Source organism: Argiope bruennichi, chromosome 11 (genome assembly GCF_947563725.1).
Source record: "Argiope bruennichi chromosome 11, qqArgBrue1.1, whole genome shotgun sequence".
Classification (NCBI taxonomy): domain Eukaryota; kingdom Metazoa; phylum Arthropoda; class Arachnida; order Araneae; family Araneidae; genus Argiope; species Argiope bruennichi.
In genome coordinates this window covers 75,918,704-75,942,595 of record NC_079161.1, presented here as the reverse complement: position 1 = coordinate 75,942,595, position 23,892 = coordinate 75,918,704, and the positions used below count along the sequence as shown (strand labels likewise).

The window sequence follows — 23,892 nt, the reverse complement described above, 5'->3', positions numbered from 1 at the left end:
TAGTATTGAGAAAGTATATTAATCGTTAAAAAAAAATCAATCATGAGTTTTTGATGAATCTCCATGTTTAGATCTCCCAGAGTTAGAAAAGAATATTTTTATAAAATATATGTTTGTCTGTGACAAATATTATCTAAGCCAGTCGGATAAAATTCGGTGTACAATCTTAGCATAAAATTTTCAGATTTATATTAAATTTTGTGTAAAATCTGTTCAGAAAAAGTCCGTCTGGCTGTTGCGCATATAAGTTAAATTATCATTTGACAGGTGTCTACACTTTAGATGTTAAATTTGTGCACCGAATATTATCTATTTAGCTCTCTTTGTTTTATAATTACCATGTTAACCATGAGCGATGAGTGATTAGATTTTTGAATGCTATCAAAGCATACCAGGAATTAATGACCAAAACATTTGCCAAGGATGATACGATTCCGTAAAAATGCCAAATCCACCCCAAAATTTAATATTTTGTAACTAGGTTACGCTACGCACAAAGTAAGGCGTTCTCTGACATAACAAACCATACCATGACATAAAAACAAAGAGTGTGTGCGGGAACGTTTTGGAGGGACCACTCCAGCTGATTTAAAAAATATTTTTCTACTCAGTTGGGATATTTTGATCATATAGTCTGCCTTTCCATGACAAAGATAACACAAAAACGTGACAGACGTTTGAGATAGACGATGTGGAAGTTGCATTAGGGAGGCTTGAACCCGAGACTTTGTGGTTCACAGCCGAGTAACAAGACCACAAAACAAAAGCAATTAATCGTGTCTCATAGCTGTTAGCTGGCTTATAAGCTTCACCACAGTACTCTCCTTCCAGTGAGTCGGAGATGAGATGAATGATATGGCTGTTGAGTGGTGATGTATTAACTGTTGAATTTAATGCGCCTGCACCTATTTGAATAGCGCCAAGCGTTATGGCGAGAGTGTGGGGGTGAGTGGTTGCTGTTGCGTCAAGTGAGTCTGACGACTTTGTGTTGCTGCGTCAAGTGAGTTTGACGACTTTGGGTTACTGTGGGTAGATGGCGCCACAACAGCTGTACGAAGATTAAGGGTTCATTGCTCGTGGTCACCAATGTGGAAGTTGCATTGGAAAGGATAGAACATGGAACCTTGTGGTTCGCAGACGAATAACAAGACTACAAGACAAAAGTAATTACCCGTGTCCCGTATCTGATGCCTGGCATATAAGCTACATCACACTGTCATTGCACCAAATATGTAGATTTCTATCAAATTTGGGTAAAATCAACTCAGAGACTGCTGTCTGTACGGTTGCTCTCTGTTTAATTTATAACGAATGGAGCAAGATAGATAAAATTGGATACATAGCTAGATAGATAAAATTAGTATCTACATTCTATACCTGTTTCAAATTTTGAGCCAAATCCAATAAGGGATTGAATGTCTGTCGGTCTGTACCTTCAGCCACATGTAAACGTAATAACTCAAAGACGTACCGACTTAAAATACATCAAATTTGGTATGGGATTGTGTGACTAAAATTGTAGCACTGCATCAAATTTTTGTTTCAGTCGATTGAGAAAAACGCATCTAAAACACAATTTTAATTTTGGATGATATCAACTGCATTTTAAGGATTAATCGCCAAAAAAACCGCCAACGGTCACACGATCGATTCAATAAAAATGTTAAATTCAAGCCAACGGTTATTATTTCATAACTATTGTAAGAGCTTGCCATACAGAGCGTTTTCTCTTGGACAGTATCTTGATTAGAGTACATGCGAAATTGTTTCAGCCCCGTTTGTTTCGTTTTGCATTTTATTCCAAACTTGATATAGATCCACCGTATAGATTCTAAACTTGTGCACCAAGTTTTATCCATCTAGCTCTGGGATTGATTTCACTGAGAATAGATTTCTTTCAAAATTTAAAAGAAACATAGAAATTAGATGTAAATGCCATATATCAAGTTACATCCGCCTTGCTTACAACGTTTTCTGAGTAACCGAGTTCACAGGAAAACAATATAATTCCAAACATGAACTTTTGAGCGATCTGAAAGTTCAATATCTTGAATTCGTATATTTTGATAATTACAATACATTCTCTTTGCATATTTTTGCGTATGAAGAAATAAAGATGACCCATGCGCAGTTAAAAAATATGTTGAAGATTCATTTATCATTTCATCGGGAAAATTACCAATGTAAAAATCAATTATCATAAATGTGATACATTCTTTACTTGAATCTGCGAAAATTTCAGCTAGCTATTATTTAAGAATGATATAATGTAAACTTATTTTTGAATTAATTTTGTTTATATTTAAACAATCTGAAATATTTGAATCTCAATTATTTATCATTTCATCGGGAAAATTGCCAATGCAAAAATCAATTATCATGAATGTGAGGCATTCTTTACTTAAATCTGCAAAAATTTCAGCCAGCGATTATTTAAGAATGATATAATTTAAACCTATTTTCGAATTAATGTTGTTTATATTTAAACAATTTGAAATCTTTGAATCTCAATTATTTTGCTACTTCGTAATTTCTTTGAATTAGAACTCATATTTCATATAATCCACTCTTTTTATTCAATAAGTAAAATAATTCTACAAAATCTCAAATCTCATTACATTGGGAATTTCACTAAATAAAACAATCTTTTGTAAATAATATCGCTAAGTAATTTAATCCTCTGCTTATTGTTTAACAAGGTTTAATTTGAAATTTAACATGTAAAAATAAAGATCAAGATAATTTTCCGGATAAAAAAAATTGATAAATAATCGTTTTCACATCAAGATTGTCATAGGATAAGCCAGATAATTGAAATATAATATTCTTTGGGGTTATTTGTAAAGAAATTTCATTAATTTATTTTGAATTGGTTTTCTGTGAGCTGATTTAAATTTTGTTTCTATTACTCACTGCTGCTTCTGAAGGATGTTTTTACTAAATTACAAATAGGATGCATAGCTAACGAGTTAAAATTTCTGATAAATATATAGCAATAAATGATCTTTAACCGTTCCAGAGATGTTACTGAGTATTAAAATATGATATCTGAGAAAAATAGTATCATTGCAATATTTGTGTTTTCTACTGAAACTGTCTCTGACAATTTTCTTCTTTTAAAGTACATTTTCATTTAAATTGAGCGCTGTCTCATATTTGTGAAAATTAGCTCTCTTAATCGATTTGTGTGTGTGTGTGTGTGTGTGTGTGTGTGTGTGTGTGTGTGTGTGTGTGTGTGTGTGTGTGTGTGTGTGTGTGTGTGTGTGTGTGTGTGTGTGTGTGTGCGTGTGCGTGTGCGTGTGCGTGTGGAATCTGGGAAGTTGATTTCTGTTAAAATTATCGAATTTTTTTATTTGATATTTTTAATTTCTGAACAAAATAAATCCATTTCAACATAAGTTTTTGAGAAAGTTGCATTCATTTTGATATTTGTGCATACCGGTATCCGGTTTATTCGACGATTTTCAAATTACTCCATGATCGCCAAACTTCATTATACATAATTGAACCATCTTGGCGATATTTCTCGTTTGCTTGGCGATAAAATCTGAGTGGGAGAGGGAAGGATAAATATCCTCAAGTGCTTTAAATTTAATATTTGTGTAACTTATAATTTAATGTTATTTCACATTTTTAAATTTTAAATTTTAGTAGAATTTTCTTACAAAAGATCTTTATAAATTAACGTATACTTTTGTTCAAACTAAGAATAATAGTTTATTAATATATTCTTCAATTTCAAAATTGCTAAAATAAGCAACGTGTTCGTTTTAAAAGATTTTATTTTTTTTCAATATTGGAAAAAAATTAAAAATTAATTATGGTGGATAATAGAGACCCAATATTAAAGAACTGAAAAGAAATACAGTTTTTTGTTTAGTTCGGGCATTAAGTAATATTTCTTAAGTTGTCTGCAAAATTTCAAAAAAAAATCAATTGATAAACTTTTAACTAGAATTTTTTTTATTTTATACATCTTTTTAATAATAAATTAATCTGCATCGTTTAAAAAATCTTTTTTTTTAATTTGGCTTTTAACTAATTTTTTTGTTTGCAAATATTTTTATATCATTTTTTTAATTAAAAAATTAAGTACCTAAAATTTTTTTTCAAACAATTCGTCTGAAACGTATGCCCAGCACGTAATATTTGTAGAACTTAACAATCACTTAACTGATTAAATAGGTTAAATTTTGATTCCATTAGAGCCACACAGTTTAATGGCAAATTTAAGATAAATAATTTCAATATTCCCTTTTATTTATAATAATGAATTATACATTAAAGTAGAAAATATATAAAATAAAAATTAAGCCGGTTTTTAGTACATTAGGAAAAGGTATTTTTAAAACTGGTTTATCTAACTACTTTTTTTTCTTTTACTTTTATAATTATACATTTACACCGAAATAATTTAATTAACTAAATAAATTACAAATTATTAGAATTTGAAATTGCGCTTACAAATTTTAAGTGGAAAATATTAGAAAAATGTCTGCGTTTTATGAAAGAAAAAAAAATTTATATGTGTTAGGTGAACAGAAATATTATAACTAAATAAAATTTATCAGATTTATTTTGAATTTAAACATTAAATCAATATTTATCAGCATAAATTAGAAAAAAAATATATTTTTTTAAAACGTAGCACTGTTTGTAATATCAGCATTTAATAAGCTTAGTAATTTCCTAATAACATGTGTATTGGTAATGAATACTACATGGAATCTGTTATCTTTTTTTAAACATTTTTTAAAAAAAAATTGCATTTTCTATTGTAATATTTTTAGTATATGGCGTTAGTCATCAAAAATGGCAAGGGATTTTTTTAACATTATTTTTAATTTATTTATGAATTAATTGAAATAAAAAAAACAATCCAATTGGATTTCATGAATTTATTTACTTTTTTCTTAAAATTAATGATTCATTTTTTTTAAAGAAATCCTCTCCTGCATTGTGAAATTTTTATAACATTCAAAAAAAGATTAGTACGAAAAAGATTTCTTTAAAAAATTTTTATAAAAATGAAATACAACTCCCAAATTACAATCGATAGTGGAGCATCAACAAAAAAAAATAATCGTAATCGATTCATCTTGCGAATAAAATTCCTCCTTTTATCTTTATTTATTATTTCTTTACATATAAATACTCTCTTTTATAAATTTTTTATTGATTTATTGAATATTTCATAAAATAAAATAAACGCTTATGCATTTTGGCAGCATTCGAGATTTCTATATTAAAGAAAATAAAGATACCTTAACAAATTTATAAGTATCTTAAGAAAATCTATTTATTCACGTCTCTCCATTTTTATCAAACTTCCATATCTCTATATTTTAAACAATGTCATGACTTTTCCTTAATTTTTATTTCCTTATATATTGATAATCTCTTTTTTAAAACTGTTCATTGATTTATAGGATATTTCAAACAATGAAATGAACGGTCATGATTTTTAGTATTCAAGAAAATAAAGATATCCTTAAAAAATTTCTAAATACTTCAAGAAATTTTATTTATTATCTTCACTCCATTTTCATCAAACTTCTCTACCTCAATATTTTAAACAATAAGTCATAATTTACCCTGATTTATTATTTCCCTACATATAAATACTTTCTTTTTTTTAAACTTATCCTTGATTTAAAGAGTATTTCATGAAATGAAATAAACATTCATGACTTTTAGTATTCAAGAAAATAAAGATATCCGTAACAAATTTCTAAATACCTCAAGATCTTCACTCCATTCTCATGAAACTTCTCTACCTCTATATTCTAAACAATAAGTCATAATTCACCCTTATTTATTATTTCCTTATATATAAATACTCTCTTTTTTTAAACTTTTCCTTGATTTATAGAGTATTTCATAAAATGAAATAAGCAGTCATGACTTTTAGTATTCAAGAAAATAAAAATATCCGTAACAAATTTCTAAATACCTTAAGAAATTATATTTATTATCTTCACTCCATTTTCATCAAACTTCTTTTCCTCTATATTCTAAACAATTAGTCATAATTTACCCTTATTTATTATTTCCTTATATATAAATACTCTCTTTTTTTAAACTTTTCCTTAATTTAAAGAATATTTCATAAAATGAAATAAACATTCATGACTTTTAGTATTCAAGAAAATAAAGATATCCGTAACAAATTTCTAAATACCTTAAGAAATTATATTTATTATCTTCACTCGATTTTCATCAAACTTCTTTTCCTCTATATTCTAAACAATTAGTCATAATTTACCCTTATTTATTATTTCCCTATATATAAATACTCTCTTTTTTTTTAAACGTTTCCTTGATTTAAAGAATATTTCATAAAATGAAATAAACATTCATGACTTTTAGTATTCAAGAAAATAAAGATATCCGTAACAAATTTCTAAATATCTCAAGAAATTATATTTATTATCTTCACTCTATTCTCATGAAACTTCTCTAGCTCTATATTCTAAACAATAAGTCATAATGTACCCTTATATATAAATACTCTCTTTTTTTAAACTTTTCCTTGATTTATATAGTATTTCATAAAATGAAATAAGCAGTCATGGCTTTTAGTATTCAAGAAAATAAAGATATCCGTAACAAATTTCTAAATACCTTAAGAAATTATATTTATTATCTTCACTCTATTTTCATCAAACTTCTTTTCCTCTATATTCTAAACAATTAGTCATAATTTACCCTTATTTATTATTTCCTTATATATAAATACTCTCTTTTTTTAAACTTTTCCTTAATTTAAAGAATATTTCATAAAATGAAATAAACATTCATGACTTTTAGTATTCAAGAAAATAAAGATATCCGTAACAAATTTCTAAATACCTTAAGAAATTATATTTATTATCTTCACTCCATTTTCATCAAACTTCTTTTCCTCTATATTCTAAACAATTAGTCATAATTTACCCTTATTTATTATTTCCTTATATATAAATACTCTCTTTTTTAAACTTTTCCTTAATTTAAAGAATATTTCATAAAATGAAATAAACATTCATGACTTTTAGTATTCAAGAAAATAAAGATATCCGTAACAAATTTCTAAATACCTTAAGAAATTATATTTATTATCTTCACTCCATTTTCATCAAACTTCTTTTCCTCTATATTCTAAACAATTAGTCATAATTTACCCTTATTTATTATTTCCTTATATATAAATACTCTCTTTTTTTAAACTTTTCCTTAATTTAAAGAATATTTCATAAAATGAAATAAACATTCATGACTTTTAGTATTCAAGAAAATAAAGATATCCGTAACAAATTTCTAAATACCTTAAGAAATTATATTTATTATCTTCACTCTATTTTCATCAAACTTCTTTTCCTCTATATTCTAAACAATTAGTCATAATTTACCCTTATTTATTATTTCCCTATATATAAATACTCTCTTTTTTTTTAAACGTTTCCTTGATTTAAAGAATATTTCATAAAATGAAATAAACATTCATGACTTTTAGTATTCAAGAAAATAAAGATATCCGTAACAAATTTCTAAATATCTCAAGAAATTATATTTATTATCTTCACTCTATTCTCATGAAACTTGTCTAGCTCTATATTCTAAACAATAAGTCATAATGTACCCTTATATATAAATACTCTCTTTTTTTAAACTTTTCCTTGATTTATATAGTATTTCATAAAATGAAATAAGCAGTCATGGCTTTTAGTATTCAAGAAAATAAAGATATCCGTAACAAATTTCTAAATACCTTAAGAAATTATATTTATTATCTTCACTCTATTTTCATCAAACTTCTTTTCCTCTATATTCTAAACAATTAGTCATAATTTACCCTTATTTATTATTTCCTTATATATAAATACTCTCTTTTTTTAAACTTTTCCTTAATTTAAAGAATATTTCATAAAATGAAATAAACATTCATGAATTTTAGTATTCAAGAAAATAAAGATATCCGTAACAAATTTCTAAATACCTTAAGAAATTATATTTATTATCTTCACTCCATTTTCATCAAACTTCTTTTCCTCTATATTCTAAACAATTAGTCATAATTTACCCTTATTTATTATTTCCTTATATATAAATACTCTCTTTTTTTAAACTTTTCCTTAATTTAAAGAATATTTCATAAAATGAAATAAACATTCATGACTTTTAGTATTCAAGAAAATAAAGATATCCGTAACAAATTTCTAAATACCTTAAGAAATTATATTTATTATCTTCACTCGATTTTCATCAAACTTCTTTTCCTCTATATTCTAAACAATTAGTCATAATTTACCCTTATTTATTATTTCCCTATATATAAATACTCTCTTTTTTTTAAACGTTTCCTTGATTTAAAGAATATTTCATAAAATGAAATAAACATTCATGACTTTTAGTATTCAAGAAAATAAAGATATCCGTAACAAATTTCTAAATATCTCAAGAAATTATATTTATTATCTTCACTCTATTCTCATGAAACTTCTCTAGCTCTATATTCTAAACAATAAGTCATAATGTACCCTTATATATAAATACTCTCTTTTTTTAAACTTTTCCTTGATTTATATAGTATTTCATAAAATGAAATAAGCAGTCATGGCTTTTAGTATTCAAGAAAATAAAGATATCCGTAACAAATTTCTAAATACCTTAAGAAATTATATTTATTATCTTCACTCCATTTTCATCAAACTTCTTTTCCTCTATATTCTAAACAATTAGTCATAATTTACCCTTATTTATTATTTCCCTATATATAAATACTCTCTTTTTTTAAACTTTTCCTTAATTTAAAGAATATTTCATAAAATGAAATAAACATTCATGTCTTTTAGTATTCAAGAAAATAAAGATATCCGTAACAAATTTCTAAATACCTTAAGAAATTATATTTATTATCTTCACTCTATTTTCATCAAATTTCTTTTTCTCTATATTCTAAACAATTAGTCATAATTTACCCTTATTTATTATTTCCTTATATATAAATACTCTCTTTTTTTAAACTTTTCCTTAATTTAAAGAATATTTCATAAAATGAAATAAACATTCATGACTTTTAGTATTCAAGAAAATAAAGATATCCGTAACAAATTTCTAAATACCTTAAGAAATTATATTTATTATCTTCACTCCATTTTCATCAAACTTCTTTTCCTCTATATTCTAAACAATTAGTCATAATTTACCCTTATTTATTATTTCCTTATATATAAATACTCTCTTTTTTTAAACTTTTCCTTGATTTATATAGTATTTCATAAAATGAAATAAGCAGTCATGGCTTTTAGTATTCAAGAAAATAAAGATATCCGTAACAAATTTCTAAATACCTTAAGAAATTATATTTATTATCTTCACTCCATTTTCATCAAACTTCTTTTCCTCTATATTCTAAACAATTAGTCATAATTTACCCTTATTTATTATTTCCCTATATATAAATACTCTCTTTTTTTAAACTTTTCCTTAATTTAAAGAATATTTCATAAAATGAAATAAACATTCATGTCTTTTAGTATTCAAGAAAATAAAGATATCCGTAACAAATTTCTAAATACCTTAAGAAATTATATTTATTATCTTCACTCTATTTTCATCAAATTTCTTTTTCTCTATATTCTAAACAATTAGTCATAATTTACCCTTATTTATTATTTCCTTATATATAAATACTCTCTTTTTTTAAACTTTTCCTTAATTTAAAGAATATTTCATAAAATGAAATAAACATTCATGACTTTTAGTATTCAAGAAAATAAAGATATCCGTAACAAATTTCTAAATACCTTAAGAAATTATATTTATTATCTTCACTCCATTTTCATCAAACTTCTTTTCCTCTATATTCTAAACAATTAGTCATAATTTACCCTTATTTATTATTTCCTTATATATAAATACTCTCTTTTTTTAAACTTTTCCTTGATTTATATAGTATTTCATAAAATGAAATAAGCAGTCATGGCTTTTAGTATTCAAGAAAATAAAGATATCCGTAACAAATTTCTAAATACCTTAAGAAATTATATTTATTATCTTCACTCTATTTTCATCAAACTTCTTTTCCTCTATATTCTAAACAATTAGTCATAATTTACCCTTATTTATTATTTCCCTATATATAAATACTCTCTTTTTTTTTAAACGTTTCCTTGATTTAAAGAATATTTCATAAAATGAAATAAACATTCATGACTTTTAGTATTCAAGAAAATAAAGATATCCGTAACAAATTTCTAAATATCTCAAGAAATTATATTTATTATCTTCACTCTATTCTCATGAAACTTGTCTAGCTCTATATTCTAAACAATAAGTCATAATGTACCCTTATATATAAATACTCTCTTTTTTTAAACTTTTCCTTGATTTATATAGTATTTCATAAAATGAAATAAGCAGTCATGGCTTTTAGTATTCAAGAAAATAAAGATATCCGTAACAAATTTCTAAATACCTTAAGAAATTATATTTATTATCTTCACTCTATTTTCATCAAACTTCTTTTCCTCTATATTCTAAACAATTAGTCATAATTTACCCTTATTTATTATTTCCTTATATATAAATACTCTCTTTTTTTAAACTTTTCCTTAATTTAAAGAATATTTCATAAAATGAAATAAACATTCATGAATTTTAGTATTCAAGAAAATAAAGATATCCGTAACAAATTTCTAAATACCTTAAGAAATTATATTTATTATCTTCACTCCATTTTCATCAAACTTCTTTTCCTCTATATTCTAAACAATTAGTCATAATTTACCCTTATTTATTATTTCCTTATATATAAATACTCTCTTTTTTTAAACTTTTCCTTAATTTAAAGAATATTTCATAAAATGAAATAAACATTCATGACTTTTAGTATTCAAGAAAATAAAGATATCCGTAACAAATTTCTAAATACCTTAAGAAATTATATTTATTATCTTCACTCGATTTTCATCAAACTTCTTTTCCTCTATATTCTAAACAATTAGTCATAATTTACCCTTATTTATTATTTCCCTATATATAAATACTCTCTTTTTTTTAAACGTTTCCTTGATTTAAAGAATATTTCATAAAATGAAATAAACATTCATGACTTTTAGTATTCAAGAAAATAAAGATATCCGTAACAAATTTCTAAATATCTCAAGAAATTATATTTATTATCTTCACTCTATTCTCATGAAACTTCTCTAGCTCTATATTCTAAACAATAAGTCATAATGTACCCTTATATATAAATACTCTCTTTTTTTAAACTTTTCCTTGATTTATATAGTATTTCATAAAATGAAATAAGCAGTCATGGCTTTTAGTATTCAAGAAAATAAAGATATCCGTAACAAATTTCTAAATACCTTAAGAAATTATATTTATTATCTTCACTCCATTTTCATCAAACTTCTTTTCCTCTATATTCTAAACAATTAGTCATAATTTACCCTTATTTATTATTTCCCTATATATAAATACTCTCTTTTTTTAAACTTTTCCTTAATTTAAAGAATATTTCATAAAATGAAATAAACATTCATGTCTTTTAGTATTCAAGAAAATAAAGATATCCGTAACAAATTTCTAAATACCTTAAGAAATTATATTTATTATCTTCACTCTATTTTCATCAAATTTCTTTTTCTCTATATTCTAAACAATTAGTCATAATTTACCCTTATTTATTATTTCCTTATATATAAATACTCTCTTTTTTTAAACTTTTCCTTAATTTAAAGAATATTTCATAAAATGAAATAAACATTCATGACTTTTAGTATTCAAGAAAATAAAGATATCCGTAACAAATTTCTAAATACCTTAAGAAATTATATTTATTATCTTCACTCCATTTTCATCAAACTTCTTTTCCTCTATATTCTAAACAATTAGTCATAATTTACCCTTATTTATTATTTCCTTATATATAAATACTCTCTTTTTTTAAACTTTTCCTTGATTTATATAGTATTTCATAAAATGAAATAAGCAGTCATGGCTTTTAGTATTCAAGAAAATAAAGATATCCGTAACAAATTTCTAAATACCTTAAGAAATTATATTTATTATCTTCACTCTATTTTCATCAAACTTCTTTTCCTCTATATTCTAAACAATAAGTCAATGCTTTACTCTAATAGATTCTAAAAACCAGTATATGAAAAAAAGAACCTCCATAATCGGCTCTGTCCTAAATCTCCCGTTCCCCATCCCGGCAAAAGCACCCCCACCCACGTCACGGTCGCTTAAGAACTCGCGACTGTGTAAGATCTCACTGACATGAGGCCTTAATATGTTCGAATGTTCGTAAAAGTATAAGATCCACGTTCCAACCTTACCCAAAGCGTATCACTAACGACTCTCTTCAAAGAGAATTCCAGAATTCGACGCACCCCTCTTTTGCAAATAGAACGAAAAAAATAATAAAGAATAACAGTAAAAAAAAAATGTATAAAAATTTCAGGAGCGGGATTACATACTTTATTGCCCGTGAGCGCTTGAAGAATAAGTCCAAATGTTTCTTCCCCAATTTGAAAGTCAGATTCGCCCTCGAGAAAAACTCAACATTATGAAAAGAATATCAGCAGTAGAAAGTTGGGGAAAGCAGCTCTGCCTAAGGTTTTGTTTCCGTTGAATGCTTTCTATCCCACACTTTTTTCTGCCCATTTTTATTATTTTCTGTTTGTTTCTACCACAAATGTATATGCGTGCGTGAGTGTGTGTGTGCATTTTTTTTTCAATTTCTTCGCTCCCCAAGATTCTTATGCCACGCACAAATGATGATTCCATGCTAAAACGCCCTTCATTCAGCATATGCTGCAGTTTTCAAACATCCACTTCTCCCAGTCCTATAAAAGCGGGGGTGGTGGGAGGGTCGGCGACAACTTCTGGAAAACATTCACATAATTTTTTAACGCATTCGTCGTTGGGAGAAACGTTTTACGGTCTGTGAACACTGATTTGCATCTTTCAGCAGCAAAACGACAAAAAAAAAGTAAATATGCAATATAGACTTTGGCGCATACGTGAAAAACTACGACTGAATTCCGTTGAAGTCTAATTCAGTCCTGAAACGCGTTAGAAATTCACTGAAATGGAACATATTGTGTATAAACATATTTTTGAACGATACTGCGTTATGCTACGGTATTGAATAAATCTGCACATTTTGTTTTTAAAGTCTAAAACGAGGGAGATGTAACGACGTGCAAATTCAAAGTAATTCAATACGCGAAATGAGATTCTTGTTTGTATCAAATTGCTTTTTTTTTACTTGGAAAAAAATCAATAAGAAAAAAGATTAAAGATGCATTTTATAGTAAAATACTCTTTACTACAGTATAATTTAGCTTTCGTCACTGACTTATGCCATAATTTTGTTAAAATGCAGAAAATGTAACCATTTATATTTCAGTTAAAGTTATTTAGTAGTTTTTTTTTTGTTTGTTTGTTTTACAATTCTTTTTATTTCGTCATATTTGAAAGTTCACCTTTCATGAACAGATGATTCATCAAAATAGAACTAATTTCAATTGTTAGATTTAAATTTCAGTTGTATCAGTTATGCATAAACTAATGCACATAATTTCCTCAAAAAAAATATTTTTCAGCTTTCATTTAATACACAAAATAGGAATCTTATTTTTACCAGCATCTTTTCAATGATAAAAATCAGTATAACCAATTGTCTATAAGTAAACTGGTCTCCTCAAACCTTTCTCGTATACTCTCTAATAAAATTGGCATTCCAGAGAACACCTTACAATACAATGGCGTGCAATTATTACGAAATATTAATTTTTGGAGTGAATTTAGCATTTTTACTGAATCTATGAGAGCCATCCTTGGCGAGTTATTTGGTGATTAATCACTGGCAGGCTTTTAATTAGGGCCGGGATAACCTGGTTGGTAGAGCATGGGATTCGCGCTCCTTAGGTTGCGAGTTCGAACCCTGCCGGCCAAAGATTATATAATTCTGTGTAGTATAATATAGCGCGTATAATTCTGTCGTGGTCACAAAGTCCTCCATGTCGAGAGTAATACCACTGGAGGTACTTGATCAGGGAGAGATCGTTCTCTGATTTAGCTCTAAATTACGATCTGTGGATGAGTGAATGAAGTCCGCCCCGTAAAGAAGGTTATGACGTATGTGCGGTTGTTAAGTCGTTCTCTTGTCCCTAGATGGCACTACTATAAAAACCAGAGGCGCTCCCCCATCGGCTTAAAATCGCTGTCTTCGTAACAGCGGGCTTGTCCATGGCAAGTGCCATAAGACACAACAACATGTTTTTAATAGTATCTGAAAATCAAAATTTTATTTTAGTCATGTTTTTCTCAACCGACTGAAATAAAGACTTAACACAAAACTTCTCTTGTAGTCGATCCTATACGAAATCTCATATATTTAAGTCTTTGCGCTGTGAGTTACCGCGTTCACTTATTTTTGAAAGTACAGACCGACAGACAATCAACCCTTGGTAGGATTTGGTTCAAAATTTGTCAGGTGTTTTACTCTATAGATATTAAATTTGGTCGTGTCTATCTAGCGTTTTTCGTTTCGTTGTTATCCTGTAAACTTACATTCGAATAGCCGGACAGATGGACTTTGAACAGATTTTACTCAACATTAGATAGGAATTTGCAAATTCGATTTGAAGACTGTGTACCAAATTTTAGCATTCTACATCAAAGCATTTTCGAGTTGTCACAGACAGACAGATGGACATTTATTTTAGCATTCTACATCAAAGCATTTTCGAGTTGTCACAGACAGACAGATGGACATTTTCCAAAAACGAGATTTTTTGAATTCAGAGAGGTCTAAGACGTAAAAATTCCTCAAAATGTAGAAATTTTTTATTGTTACTATACACTCACTATACTGTGTACAGTAAAAAATAAAAAGGATTCTCTATTTAAAATATAACGCCAACTTCCTTAGCATCTTCTACCACATCCACGCCCTAATAATTTTGTATAATTGGCGTGAATTTAGCATTTTTACTGAATCTATGGGAATCATCGTTGGCGACTTATTTGGCGATTAATCCCTGGCATGCTGCTAATAAATAATGCTATAGCAAATTCTAATATGCTATATTTCTAAATATGCTATACCAAATTTTAGCAGTCTACATCAAAACGTTTTTGAGTTATCTTTCTCAAAGACATATAGACAGATGGACATTTTCCAAAAAAATTTTTTTTTTTTTTTTAATTCAGACGTGAACGTGAAAACGTGAAAATTCCTCAAAATTCGAAATTTTTATTGTCACGAATTTTTTATTGTTACTATATTTTCTCTATAATAAGTACACGAAAAAATAAACAGGATTCTTTATTTAAAATAAAACACCAGTTTTCTTAGTATCCACCACCCAACTATTAAAGCTTAAATTCAAAGTTTCGACGATAATATCTGCAAAATACTCGCATAATTTCTAACGTATTCGTCTCTAGGGTACACATATCAGTCACTAAATGCTTATTTGAATCTTTCTCAAATCACAGAATATGAAAAACAAGAGTTCTCCGCTTTCGTGAAAATATTATATCGAATTTCTTTGAAGGTCTAATTCGGTCGGTCTGGAAAATCGTTATAAATGCACTTAAATGGAATGTATTATGGATAAGATAGTTATTTACAATACGTTAGGATTTTGTTTTCAAAATGCAAAAACAGTTTGGTACTGTGAATAAATTTTCACGTTTAGTAAAGAAAATATAAAAATAACAATATCTTAATGATGTGCAAAGTCAAGGCAACTCAATACAAACGCAAGGTTTATAATTCAGAAAACGCTTTTAGTAAAGATCAATAAGGAGAGGTATTAAATATCCCTGTTGTCGTAAAATACGATTTTCTATGCATTCGCTCAGTGTCTTTAAAAAAGATTCAAAATTTTGTTCAAATACTGAACTTTAAACAACGAGTTTGATTTTTATAAAAGTAAGTGAAATGCTATTATTTCTTTTCAATATTGTTTTTTTTTTTTTTTTTTTTTTTTTTTTTTACCTTGCCATATACAATGTTTTTAAATGTAACACTCAAAATTTGAATTTTTGCAAAAATGTATACTAGAAACTAAAGTTTCTAAACATTTCTGAAAATGAAGCAAGAAAAGAAAGGTAATATGAGAATGATATAACATAGCAAATATTTTGTTGTGAAGAATGACCTAATATAGCAATCCATTTGTGCTGAGTTTAGGAAATATAATGAATTCGAATGGTTCCCCCAAAACATCCTCTTATAATAAAAACTATCGCTCTATAACGGGCTCACATAAAATTTGTGGTCCTTTTATAAGCATATAAATAAAACAAGTGGTCAGATTTTTTTATTTATTTATTTTTAGAATATATATATAAAAGTTCGTTTAGTGATTAGCACTTCAAAAATATAAATGACTTACTCGTCTTTTATAACTTCTCAGCAGTGCACAGAAAAATTTCGAGAAATATTTCAGATTCCTAATGAAGATATCACCATAATTCTTGTGTTTTCTTGAGCATTCATTTTTGTCACCATGATCTGTAATCATTAGTGTACCATTCAACCAACGTTGATATACTTATGAAACCCATTAAATTATATTTATTAAACTCCACCTTGCTATGAGATTAACTGTACAAGGAAATTATATTACAGATTTGTAAAAATATGTAACTTTAGTATACATTTAATGTAACGAAATTAAAATATATAAAACATGAATTTATAAATTGTTGTTATTTTCACTTATTATCACCGTATTGGGAAACTTATTCTGGAATTTGTATAAATAATGTAAAAATATCTTACAATGCTCTTCTTTTGTGTTTAATCATTAAATAATTATTTTTTTTATTAAAAGGGAGAACGTTTTTCATTGAATAATATGAAAAAAAATTAATATTTTTATTTCATTTCAACATATGACAAAAATTTTGAAACACATGGAAACGAATTTTTCAATACAAACAAATTAAAAATAGTGTTATAGGTTTGTAAAGTTAGTCAAACCCAAATCTAATTCTTGCTAACTTTGTAAACAGTCCGAGCGCGTTAAACTATAACTGTGCATTCTGAAAATTCTAAAAGTTAAAAAAAAACGTCAAAATATGAAAAATAGCTTTGAAATATTTTTTTTATCGAACGCAGAAAACGAGGCATATATATACACTCAAGAGCCAAAACATTATGACCACCCCTATATTTTGCAAGGAATTCACCTGGATGACGTGGAAGTCACGTGATCAGGTGGAAGTGGTATTTAACTGCTGCTGGAGAGTCTGAAGAATCATTCTTTCACTTACTTCTGTGTGTGATGGGAAAGGCTGCGGATCTAAGCGACTTTGATAGAGGGCAGATTGTAATGACTCGAAGGCTCGGAACAAATATTTCCGAAACTGCCCGACTCGCGGGTTGTGCGCGATATACAGTTGTTAGCACTTATGCAAAGTGGATGAATGTTGGTGAAAGCAGCAGTAGGCGACATGGTGGTTGTACGTCCACACGCTATCAAAGAAAAAGGTCGTTGGAGACTGTCTCGCATGGTGAAGCAAAACCGGAGCCAGACAGTGGCTCACCTGACAGCCCAATACAATGCAGGGCCAAGTAGAATAGTATCGGAGCACACTGTTCAGCTTACACTGTTGGATATGGGGCTACGCAGCAAACGCCCCACTCCTGTGCCTTTGCTGGTCAAGCGTCATCGCCAACTGCGCCTGCGCTGGGCCCGGGAACATCGTGACTGGTCCATGAATCAGTGGGAGAGAGTTGTCTGGTCAGATGAATCACGGTTTGTCATGCATCACGCCGATGGCCGCGTCAAGATACGCCGTCTTCCAGGCGAACAGTTGCTCCCTCAATGTACAGTAGGTCATACACAGACCGATGGTGGCGGTATTATGCTTTGGGGGACGTTCTCTTGGGCGTCTCTGGGACCCGTAGTTGTGGTAGAGCATGCCATGAATGCTACAGGGTATCTGAACATCATTGCGAACCAGTTGCACCCTTACATGGCCTCTGTTTTTCCAGCTGGAAATGGAATGTTCCAACAGGACAACTCCCCGTGTCACAAGGCTAAAATTGTGTTGGAGTGGTTCCAGGAACATGATGCTGAATTCCAGTTAATGTCCTGGCCGCCTAACTGACCGGCTCTCAATCCGATAGAACACCTTTGGGATGACATGGGACGGCAGCTCAGAGTTCAAAGACCACCAATTCGAATATCTCGTATTTGCGTGATCGTTGCTTAAACATTTGGTACAATCTGTCTCCGGCCATTTACCAAGGACTTGTGGCATCCATGCCAAGGCGGGTTGAAGCTGTGTTGCGCGCCAAAGGTAGGCCAACTCGTTATTGACAGGTGGTCATAATGTTTTGGTTCTTGAGTGTGTATATATATATATATATATATATCGCTTTCTTTTCTTTTTAATTAATTATTTAAAAGTCACCCAAAAAATTACTTCATAGTAGACATATACATTTGAAAGAGTGAGTATTTCTATATATATGAACACTCTTATTCGAATGACATTAATTTTTTACTTGAAAATGACAGTCACTTTGTATTTTTTTATAGGTGCAAATTTATGGTTATAATTCAGATTTGTATGGAAACATGAGTGAAGCTTCACAGATGTCTCAAGGTCTCGTTGGATTAGCCCTCCTGGTTCAGGTAAATATAATATCAACACAATTTCAAAGCACTTTTAATCAATTCAAATATAATATTTCTATTAATTTTTAAGTTGGAGTCCTGGCATAGGGGTAGCGCGTTTACCTCGTGTTCTGGGCGTCCTGGTTAGAGCATGGTTGCTGTTCTTCTTCTGTGTTCTATCTGTAAGGTGCGTGAATGTGCCCCCCTGCCTGTAAAAAGGTTTTGTGCAAGTGAATGTGATGCATGAAGTAGCTAAATCGTACTCTTAGCCCTCGTTGGCTTTACTGAAAAAACAAGAGACGCTCACTCGACTTAAATCGCTGACAGATAACTGTCAGAGGGCTTATGATATGCCATAAGTAACAACAACAACAGTAATTTTTAAATATTTGTTTAAAAAAAGTCCTTTTTGGATGTATAATTATATCTTGAATATCCTGTTTAAGTATATTAAATTGGATATTTTTCGTGTCAACTTCATTATAATAAAGAAATATATTTATTTCATTAATTTTAGATTAAGTATGATGTTAACCTATTTGTACAATTTCTGAAGTAATTAATATCAATGTATAAAAATAACTCACTCCCTTAATGTTATTCCATGTTTATTCCTTATTCCAGTATGTGTTTATGTATTTATTTATTATTATGTATTTATTTGTTTTTGTTCCTTGATTTAGATTGGCGAACCTTCAAATATGGAATTGCGTCTCCTAACAAGTCAACTTCAGCATATCATTTACAAAGGTAAGTACAATGTCAATTTTTATTAATCTATAACTTTAATTAATATAATTTCTTAGCATATTGCCACAACTGCCTACAATAAGAAGGGGAAATAGAAAGAAATTGTTTAATGAGGATTTTAAGTAACTTTTACTCTTTTTCAAACATCTTTGAAACCATGACGCTGAACAAAGCCTGATATTTTTTTTGTTAGAAATAAATATATTTGAAGCGAAAAAAAAACACAATTTCTAAGAAAATGCTCAAACTATTAAAGAAAAATTCATGGGGTTTCTAGTACAATGACAGTGGATTTGAAAATAAAAGTGAGTCATATCTTTCAGTGTTTAAATTACTTTGCAGTAGTCGCCTATTATTAGCCTATATGAAAGAATTGGCCTATCAGTCTGCTTTATTAATCTGAAAAAATTGATTATACTAATACTTAATTTATTCTATAAATGGATCATTTTCAAACAAAAAAGATATTCGTCTATATCCTCATTCTCCTCATCCTCATTTTCAGATTCGAATCTAAGTTGTACGAAATCACGAGTACTTTTAGACATAATTTGCCTTGGAGATTCATGCATTAGTCAATTAGGTGAATCAGGTTCCTTCCTTTTGAGAAAATTGCTGCCGGTGATTTGAGATAAGACTCAGCACTTCTTTGAAGCTCCAAAATTAGTATGACACTTTCTTTCTGAATTCAGAGCCAATTATTCAATTCAAAAAGAGATAAAATTCGTTCGAATCTTTGTATGAAATCATGATCACTTTTAGACATAATTTGCCGTGAAGATTCATACATTAGTCAGTTAGGTGAATCAGGTTTCTTTCTTCTGAGAAAATTGCTGCCGGTGATTTGAGATAAGACTCAGCACTTCTTTGAAGCTCCAAAATTAGTATGATACTTTCTTTCTGAATTCAGAGCCAATTATTCAATTCAAAAAGAGATGGAATTCATTCGAATCTAAGTTGTATGCAATCATGATCACTTTTAAACGTAATTTGCCGAGAAGATTCATACATTAGTCAGTTAGGTAAATCAGATTTCTTCCAAACAGATAGAATCAGAAACTTGGTCAACCAATAAAATAATTACCTGAATATTCACTACGATTATGTCGAAAAGTAACCCTGTTTATGCGTAACTTTTAGTAAGAAATTCATTTTTTTCCAACAACTGAATTTTTTATGGCGAAACAGATTTGGAAAAAAAAAAAAAAAAAAAAAAAAAACGTCTGTTATATTTGGCTATATTTTCTTCTGGAGAATATGAAGTGAGTATTCCGTTGCCACAAACCACAGTAAAACTAAGAATAGTAACCAAAACAAAAATATTGTGCAGAACCTCTTTCCATTTGCCAACCTTAAGAAATACTGTTTGTCTCTTTTACGTCTCTTTCGTGTTGTTTTTATGATATAAATAAAATGTCTTCCGGGTGATATTCTTTCACAAAAAAAACCCGACCAAACCAAAGAAACCTCAAAATTAAGAGAAGAAAAGAGGTTTTCTTCTGCTATCGATCAATTCCTTTCTGCTTAGAGATCTTTGATCCGAACGTTAAAAGTTTACACACCTGTAAATGGCAACAGCTTTCTCCTGGTCTTCGATCGTCTGCTTGAACCATTTCCCGCCGCTTCTTTTGTTTCTTTGTTTACCGTTGTCTAAGCTTTGATTTTCTCAACATTTTTCGGACGTTGCTGGCTGCTAAACCGATTATCGATTATAATATCTTTTTCCAACTCTTGGTCGAGATAATCACTTTTTTTTTTCTTCTCTCTCTCTGTGCTGAAAGTTTTCTTTTTTTTGTTATGTTTCCTTCCTAGAATAGAATAAAAAAAATCACAACGTGAGGAAAATGTTATTCCATTCCATTTTTTTCTTACCGAGTAGTACTTTTTGTTACTTTAACTTTCATCATCCTTTTTGATAGCTTTCTTAAACCCCTAAGAACATCTGCATGTGCTATAAATTGATAGAAAAAATATTTAACTTTTGCGTCCAGGATTTTAAGAGATCAGAAAGTAATGTATTTCTTTCTTTTTTTCTTTTCTCCGTATTTATTCAGGCTTTTCTAAACTTTTAAGAGAAAAAAATATTTAAAAAAAAATTATTTTGTCGATATTTCTTGTCTGTGGATACGTTTCCAAAGGATCTTAATTTTTTTTTTCGAACTAAAGGTCCTTAGGGCAGATCTTGTGGTTGTATGTCTTTCTTATTTTTTTAAAATAAACTTTTCGAATTCATTCGAAAATTTATCTTTCCATGAACTACAAATAATTTCTCTATTTTGGACAAACGGAATTAGTTTAAATTTTTAATGTCAAGAAACTTTTGAATGTTTTATATTCTCTAAAAGTACTAAAAGAATTCAGCTATTTTATTTGTCTTTATGTAAAAGATTACAGAAGTAAATATTTTTCAGTCTATATTTATTTGAACTCATGACAAATGACAATAAATTTGGAAATAAATTCATTTTTTTTCTGCATTGAGAATATATTTTAAATGGAATAATCTATTTTTAGTGTTGCTGAAAGTTGTGGTTTGTTGAATAATATTTAATTGATATCCTAGATATATAATCCTATAAATTTCACACCAATCCTTTATTGACAATTTACTATTTAGTTCCCTTATTCAAAGTTTTAAAAAAAGGATATGCAATTTTATTTATTTTTCAGTACATAAAAGCCATGTTTATGATAATTGAATGAATTTTCATATTACAGAATTAATAGCTACAAAATAATAATAAAATAAAAATATCAATAATAAATAAATAAGTAAATAAATGTAAAGAAAACATGGATATTTAAATCTTATTCCATATTGCTCAGACGATATTTCATCAAGATAAACTGAAAAAAAACCACTTCAAAAAATTGAAATAAATTATAAAATAAAATTCAGAGCAATAAAATTGTCAAAAATACCATGGGTATTTCTTAATAATAAATAAATAGTAACTGCTAATATTATTAATTAAAATCTTAATTCGAATTGTTTAATAAATATTATTACATATATATGCATATACAATATTTTATGATATTCATATATTCGAAATACATATTAAATTGAAATACAGATGAAGTTTTCAGCGCTGAAGAATATCATAAGGTTTCTATCTTTCAAATAGACTTTGGAATACATAACTAGTTAAAGATCCATTGAGGCTTGCTTCTAATAACACAGTTCCAGATTAGTTAGCCAATCCCACAGTAATAACGATAAATGAAAAACATTAAATGTTCTTTTCGTTATTAAGTTCTCAAATACTACATTACCTTCGTATGATAGTGGGTGTATGTACTAAACCATTTAGGTTTTATCTCTAATTATGACACTTTTCATTTCAACTTCTGACTTTAATGTATTTGTCCTGGCTGAACTTTTGCCCTAATTAAAATATGTGGAAAAATTAATTTTAATCCTACTAAAGAAAACATTAAGTGTTTTTATAAGTGATAGGAGACATAAAACTTCTTTTAAAATATTTTTATATTTTGATTTTTTCAATAAAAGAGCAATTCCTGATTAAGTTGCAAAAAACATATTATTGAAATTAAAAGAACAGTTGTACTTAAAGGATTTCTAGAAGATCGAAGTGAATGAAATATGTAGAGATTGATAAAAAATTCAATTTTCAGCGTAATTCTAAAGCGAATTTTTCAGCGTAAATCTAAAATTAAAAAAAATATATACAATGTTTTAAGAATGCTAAATATAATTAGAAAGCAAAAAGAGATTTAAGAATTTAAAATATTCGACTTATTTTTTCACCCATTAAAAATATTGTAAATTTAGAAAGATTAATGGAAAAGCAAGCACGGTAGAATTAAATTAACACTGTTCAATCAAAATGTGAAGAACAGTAAAATTTAACTAGTATTTGACACATATGGAGAACTCTTGTCAAATATGATATGCGTGTGTTTGTTCGAGTCAGAGAGTCCCTTTAAGAAGGCATATAGAAAGTGGGTGAAATTAAAAATAAATATTTTTAATTTCCATCACTCAAATATCTACTAAATCATTTCATCTACACTTTAAATGGCACAGCTTACTTGAGATATTTACTGTCCGATGCTGTTCGAGTCTGTAGTATGGTTACCCTTCGTAGTTAATCTCATAGAAAGAAAGATAGTTTTACAGTTATCTTAGAGACTGCTGAATGGATACTAGGTCAATGATTTTGAGGTTCTCGACAATACAAAAATTGGGAGACGAAATCCGAGATCCTTCTAGAAAAATACATATCTTCTTCTAGAAAATATAAGAATGCGAGGAAGAGAAAGAGAAAGAGTGAACTAACGCCAGTCAGTGGGGCAATTTCTATCTTTGAAGTGTGTTCGGGAAGCTAATTCTTTAGTTGTAATTTGCACAACAATGCTTTGAACTGTTATTAACTGTTATTGATGAACTCTTTTGATTTGCTATTAAATTGTGTGGTATCGAATTGGACAATTTCTATATTTCTTGCTTTTCGACTGTATTCTGTCATGAAAT

At 28.3% G+C, this 23,892-nt stretch overlaps 1 protein-coding gene across 1 annotated transcript in view; it reads left to right on the top strand.

Annotated features, from left to right (window-relative positions):
• The window catches only part of LOC129957177 (carbonic anhydrase-related protein 10-like), a 765,422-nt gene that overhangs the window by 622,387 nt on the left and 119,143 nt on the right, over positions 1 to 23,892 (top strand). Inside the window, exons 5-6 of the mRNA XM_056069369.1 lie at positions 18,567 to 18,662; positions 19,328 to 19,394. Of these exons, the coding sequence (XP_055925344.1) occupies positions 18,567 to 18,662; positions 19,328 to 19,394 (163 nt within the window). The remainder of the gene's footprint in view (positions 1 to 18,566; positions 18,663 to 19,327; positions 19,395 to 23,892) is intronic.